The sequence below is a fragment of the Electrophorus electricus genome, chromosome 26 (genome assembly GCF_013358815.1).
Source record: "Electrophorus electricus isolate fEleEle1 chromosome 26, fEleEle1.pri, whole genome shotgun sequence".
Lineage (NCBI taxonomy): Eukaryota > Metazoa > Chordata > Actinopteri > Gymnotiformes > Gymnotidae > Electrophorus > Electrophorus electricus.
Window position 1 is genome coordinate 5,049,678 of NC_049560.1, and position 6,790 is coordinate 5,056,467.

General features: G+C 47.7%; 1 protein-coding gene across 2 annotated transcripts in view; it reads right to left on the minus strand.

The window, feature by feature from the left end:
* Window positions 1-526: 526 nt before the first annotated feature.
* kdm4b (lysine (K)-specific demethylase 4B) overlaps window positions 527-6,790 on the minus strand; it is a 39,855-nt gene continuing 33,591 nt past the window's right edge. For both annotated transcript variants that reach the window (XM_035523163.1, XM_035523162.1), the window contains exons 18-22: window positions 4,770-4,955; window positions 3,981-4,148; window positions 3,603-3,722; window positions 2,076-2,168; window positions 527-1,763 (exon numbers count right to left, since the gene is read on the minus strand). In XM_035523163.1, the coding sequence (XP_035379056.1) occupies window positions 1,410-1,763; window positions 2,076-2,168; window positions 3,603-3,722; window positions 3,981-4,148; window positions 4,770-4,955 (921 nt within the window). In that variant the 3' untranslated portion in view covers window positions 527-1,409. The remainder of the gene's footprint in view (window positions 1,764-2,075; window positions 2,169-3,602; window positions 3,723-3,980; window positions 4,149-4,769; window positions 4,956-6,790) is intronic.

Consider the following 6,790-nt stretch of genomic DNA (forward strand, 5'->3'; position numbering starts at 1 on the left):
GACCTCCGCTGGGCTCAACCGCTCCATCACGGCAAAGTCAAATGGGGAGAGAGGGGGAAGAGAGAGAGGATTGGAGAGAAGGGAAAAGGAAGAGAGAAGAGTGAGTGAAAGAAAGATAAAGGCCGGTGGAGAGAAAGAGAAAGAGAGAGAGAGAGAGAGACAGACAGAGGAGGTGCTGGTAAGTGGCTCCCCAGCAATCTCCGCCGTACTGTGCCGCATCGTGTGTGACGTGGATAGGAAAGCAAATCTGTGTACCGTGAGCAGGGCCTGTGGTATGTACACCTGTCTGTCTGTCTCTCTCTGTGTGTGTGTGTGTGTGTGTGTGTGTGTGTGTGTGTGTGTGTGAGTGTGTGAGAGAGAGGCGTGATCAGGGACCTCTCAGTAGTCTAGGACTTCTATAGCACCTTGAGAAGGCTGATCACGTAAACCACATTTAACGCTAATTTAATCGTGCGTGTGGGCTTCCAACCTACGTATGTGACAAATTCTGTTATCTAGAAAAACAACCGCAAGCTGACAAAAAAAAAAAAAAATCTATGCCATTGTTCTTTTCACATGAAGTTTTCACCAACAAAATAAAAACAGAACCAATAACAACAGCAAAAAGACAGTTATCATCATAAAAATGGACAAATCGAACAGTTATTCCATATCAAGTCTACATTTTTACGAAGTCTGCTACAAAAACAAGTCCAGACACCTGGCACTGAAAATACATTGTAACGTTTTGCGTATATGCGTTACAAGAGTTTCTGAACACATTTAGAACTATATCTTAAACAGATCGTCTCTACACCAAACTCTCAGACATAAAAATGGAGATTCTAAGGTTGCCATATCTGTCATTTGCTTTATACAAATAATAAAGATGTTTAAATACTCGTGTTAACCCTCCCCTTCATCCCTGCCATCCCTCCACTGCAGAGACAGGAAAAAAAAAAAAAAAAAAACTTTTCAAAACTGTACAGAACCAGACAGTCCGTTTGCCTTGAGTCTTTAGTTGAGTGAGTTTTGGCTTGAGTTAGAAAAATACTTCACACTGGGTTGATATAATTCAGTATAAAGAATGCTGCACATGTAATAAAATGATCGTTGCCTCTCTCTGTGAGGTGAGAGAGAATGCAGAACCTTAGAGAAAGATGCTTTAATGCATGAGGGGTAGGAGCAGCCCTCAGATACACACAAACGCACACCCACCCAAACACGTACACCTACGCACTTCCTGTGGACTGCCGGCGTATACGCGGAGGCCGGGAAAAGAGTATAAGAGCGAGGGAAAGAGCCACAGACAGAGACCAACATGCAGTAATGGGTTTTCCGCAAAGTCTATGTCAGCGCAGAGGAGCAGCTGCACTGGGCTAATGCTGAGCTAGCACTGGGCTAGCTAGTGTTGCGCATGGGGGGCTGCACTAATACATAGGCTCAGGCCCCCGATCTGCTTCTTCGGGGGGGAAGTCCGAGTTGAGGAGAGACTCCATGTAGGCGATGTAGCTGGAGCTGTGGGTGTAGCTCTCGTTGTCCACTTCCTTGATGGCGATCGGGGTGGGCAGGACAGCCACGGGCGCAGGCTGGCCCGAGACGGAGGGACAAGTAGCGGCACCTTGGGGAACCCCGAGGCCCGGGTAGAGAGCAAGCGGGGGGCCTTCGGGGGTCTCCAGGGACTGGACCGCAGGCGCGGGGGGCGGCGTGGGCAGGCGAGGCCGCTTGGCTGCCTGGGGCTCCTCGTTGGTCTGGCTCTGGGCCTCCTGCTCACTCACCGTCACCTGGAGCAGAGCGAGAACGACAGCAGTGAACAATAAACACCTGAGCTCCGGCATAAACATGCCAAGTGCGGAGCCAGACACATCACACACATCCACTTCTCTCTACGTTTTTCTAAGTGTCACAAACCCACAACTGTTACACATCATACCACTGCAAGACTTCTCACAAAGATTAAAACATGTCTTGAATCTGTCTAATGTACAATAGGGTCATTTTTGTGGTTGGCATATAGAAGTACATAATATTTACATATAGAAGCACATAATATTTACTTCTGATCACATTATCTGCCGAAAATAATATGGCCTTACCAGACGAGACAGGACCCTCTTAGGCAGGTCCTGTTGCACAGAGTGGATCTCGCTCTGCTTCAGAAGCAACTGAGACTCGTCCTGGAACTCCACCTGAGAGACGAAGAAGCACAGAGACAGACAGCGAGACGGACATAAAGAGAGAGATCGAGATCATGTCAGGAAGTACTCGATTCAGGGGGCAGGCACTCCTCCTCCTTAGTTTAGCGTTACCAGTGTGTTATTCTAAACTGCAGCCGGGTCTCAACCTGCTCCAGAAGGAACCATTAGCCATCATCTGTGTTTTCATTCCATTTCTTCTCTCAAAACACCTGAACCAGGTGAACTGAAGACACGATCTATGGATGAGCTGGGAAAAGCTCTAGAATGGAAGGGTTGGCCCCCCCCGGTGCCCCCTGTCCCCCGTTTCCAGGGAGACCAACGGTAGTCTGATTCTGCCTCAGCAGCACTGATGATCCTCACTGATGCTCTTAAGTGCTAAAGGAGTGAGGCTTTGAGTCGGAGAAAGCTGAGTATTAACACTGGGAAAATAGATCGGAGAGGGACGCTGACTGAGTGGAAGAAAAAAATGTGTAAAAAAATAATGAAGCAGAAGAGATGATGTGTAAGAAAACAAAGATAAGAGCTAAAATGTGAGAAATGGTGAAAGAACAGAAAAGAGGATAAGACAGAGGTGATGGAGTGTGTGTGTGTGTGTGTGTGTGTGTGTGTGTGTGTGTGTGTGTGTGTGTGTGTGTGTGTGTGTGTGTGTGTTCACAAAGGTCATACAGTCAGATGAGCGGCAGGTCCGTCGTTTGGACGGAGAGCAGAGTATTAAGAAAGAGACAAGGGTGAAGGTGACCGTCACATCTCACGTCTCTGTGTCTCCCACACACACACACACACACACACACACACACACACACACACACGCCCACAGCTTCAGGCCAGGCCCCATTTTCTGACACAAGCATCATGCTAATATCACACAAAATGCTAAGAGAGTGAGCTGGGGTTTAAAACCGAGCGAAATCGGAGGTAAAATGTTGTCCTTACTCTGTTCCTAATAACCACAGAGTGCAGGTGAGTCATTCCCTCGTATTCATTAGCAGTACAGAGTATTGACACGCCTGTCCCATCCCCCCCCCCCGTTCTCCTCTCTCTCTGCCAGTCCCTCCGTAATCCCTCTCTTTGTGTTTAAGAATAAAGCGCAACACACACACTAGAGTGCTGTACCCGCCAGCACTACCACAGTAAACCAGCATATGGGCTATGAACTGCTGTCTCTGCCCTCCCAAGAGTCTCAGCGGGGCCGGAAAGAAATATATGGAATAATAAAATAAAACGGGAACAGAGGGAAAAAAAGACAGGGACAAAGAAAAGCAAGTGGAGGAGATGAGAGAGAGAGAGAGAGAGAGAGAGAGAGAGAGAGACAGACAGAGAAAGTGAGGCAGGGTGAAAGCAAGAGGTAGGGGTGGAGAGTTTATAAAGGTAGGGCGAGGTTGTGAGAGAAAGTGAGGCAGGGGCTGGTGCCGAGGGCAGATTTACCTGGTAAAATCTGTGGGTGTGCTCCCTGACAAACGAGGCGTTGAGAACGCGTCCGTCTACCGTGTTCACAACCACCAGCTCCCCCAGTTCAGGAGGGCCGTTACGCAAACAGTCATGACTCTGAGAGGGAGCGAGGGGGGCGGAGGACGAGAAAGAGAGAGAGAGATTTCACGTGAGAAATCATTTAGACACGTGGAACCCGTAACATCTTGATCCGGGAGAACAAAAAAACATTTCCATGTTCATTTTATCCACAGGAAAAAAAAAAAGATGACTACAAAAGCCACGAAATGTATGGATTTATGGAAATTTAACCTACGTTTCCATTGCAATATGAATTAAGATATAAAACACACACAAAATCTCTCCGGCACCCACCAGCACATTTTCGGGGTAGATGTTGTCACAGTAGGAGCCGTCGTCGAAGTTGACCTCGTAGAATCTCTGAGTGGCAATGCCCACGATGGTGCAACGGTAGAACCAGCCATCGCTGCTTTTACCGATAGCCTGCTGCCCCAGGGTGAGGTCGCGTGGTCCCGCCTTCACCTGTAGGCGGAGCCGAGGGTCACGTCACACTGACCCAAGCAACATCCTTCACGGCATTCCCCCAGAATTCTTAAGCGGCCGAGGTTTCTTCGTCATCTCCCGACGTTGCACTACCTCCCTCAGTGTTCCCCAGCATGCCCCAACATCCCTCAGTACTTCCCCTAGCTTCTCAAGATTCAGCCCACGGTATTCCCAAACGTTCCTGAGCATTCCGCAGCATTCCTCCCACAGGCCCTTTTCAGATCTCGCAAGCACAACTGATCAACTTTAAACGCTCTTGTTGGTGTGAACATGTACAGAATTGAAAACTATTTTCTATTTCTGTAGCTGTAAATAGCATTTTTGAGATTGCTGGGGAGCCAGTACAATGTGTAACTCGTTCACAGTGGTTCATTTCTTTTTCTGGACACGCGTCCTCCGTGTTCATGAAACTGGCTTGAATAATAGGAGAGCCTCACCACAAAAGAGTTTTCTTAATTATAGACTCTTCGCAAGTGGCTGGTATCAGCAGTGAGCCTCAACAACATACGAGCAGACTTTCTAAGGCACAAAGTTTTGGGGGGGGTTTTTTTTGTGTGTATTTTTTTTTATTTTTTTTTTTATGTGAAGCCACCTACATACCTTCAGGTTGGTCTGTTTGTGTTTGTGGCATGTGACAGACACCACATATGGCCAATCAGCAGGTTTCATGACGACCCCGGCCAGGTGGGCACAGGTGACATGGAAGGAGGTGGAGCAGTTTTCGTATGAGCACTGGATGCATGCCCCGCAGATGTGCTTTGTGGTCTTGTAGCAAAAGATGCACTTCTGAAAAGTCAAAAAGGCAAACAAGGCAATTTTACAAAGAAGAACCATTAAATAAAAAATAATAAACAAATTAAAAAAAAAAAAGCATTGCTACCTCTCGCCTACAAAAATGGCCACCCGAACCGTATTTTTATTTTTTTTTACATTTTTGTGTCTACTTTTTTGTGGTCTAATTACCATAAATGTTCTTAAAAGTTGAGAGTTTGTTTATTTATTTAACTCCCAAAGCTGTAAAACTTGGGCAATAAAAGAAAAAGTTAAAAAGAAAAACAACTAGGAATCGGAGGCCGTAATATTTAGTCCAAACAAACGATTAACGTCGCTGGAGACGAGCCAGTTTGTGGGAGCGAGAAAACCGAGTCTGTCAGACGGCACAGGACCACGCCCACTTTAACACGGCAATAAGTTCCGCATACATCCCTCCTTTTAATTCTGCGCCACGCCCCCCGTGCTGGCCTGGCTTTATTGATGGAGAATAAAACCTCTTTATGAAATTGTCGATACTTCATTTGGATTCCCGTGGGCCGGATGCACGCGCACCCGGCGAGCCCCTGCCTCAGCGCCAGGGCGGGGGTGTTTCGTAGAGCCGAACGCAGGAATGTGGGACAGGAAACCGGGCGAGGGCCAGGGATGGGGTCAGGAACGTCGTGGCCCGCCTCCCATTCCATTCCGGTGCATCTGGGGCCTGTCTCCATGTTAGAACAGGGGCTTAACTGGCTGTATTTCCGTTAATAGTTAAGTTTCTTTTTATCAAATGAAGAGCATCTGACCAAGTGAACCACCTCAAAGACACTCAGGGACACAGCTCGAATTGTGTTCCAATTCAGAAACAAAAGAAGGCTGGACACCCCAGTCAAAAAGGAACCTATAGGCTGCCAGGATGACATGGGAGCAGAAGACAGTGTGAAGGCTGTGGGCAGGTCTATAGTCGGCGGCTCCAGCGACAGGCTCCGGGAGGTACCGCGTGCGAGCCAGCCACGGGTGGTCAGCGGGACAATACGACGTGCCGCGCACAGAGCAGTCGCGGAGGGCCGTCTGGTTTACACTGAAAATGCTGAGTGAAGAACGGAAAGACCTCAGACGCACTCTAAACCTGGCGACGGCTCACCGGGGCAGCTGTCAGAGAGGGCTAAACGATGTTGGCAGAAACATCACAACGCGATATTTCTGCAATGAAACCTGGAACGAATAGACTTGTCCGAAATGTGTCTGATTGGTTGGAGCGTCCATTTACATACGTCCGCTTTCTGTGACATCAGTGACGCAAAGATCGACACTGCACTGATGATTAATAAAGGATACATTATGCAGCCTGACTGTTATTACACTGTCAGAAGAGTCACTTTGGAGACTATTTCCAGTGATTTACATAGATCATTAGGTTTCAGAGGGGTGAGGAAACCAGGACACCAGGACAGGCATGTGTGGCCCAATCTGATTACTGCCTGAGTGAAGGGCGTGTGCAAGGCGGAAGGAACTAGCTGGTTTCTATAAAAGGTTTATGTCTTTTTTTTTTTTTTTTTTTTGCGCGAAAGTGCCTTCATCCATATTGTTTCTCTGTCTGAGGGGCACACTGGAGACGTGTCTCTCTGCGGGGCACTGGGACATGTCTGAAGGAAACAAGTGAACAACCAAACTGCATAAGACTCGTCAGATAGCGGATTCTCCATTAAACATGCTGAACCCCTGAGTGTGTCTGTGTGTGTGTGTGTGCGCAGGTCGTTGTGTGAGAGCATTATGTGTTTATGGTTATATGAATGTATGTATTTGAGTAGGTTTACGTGTGCATTTAAATACACGTATGCACGTCTGTGTGAGCACGAGTGTGTGTGTGT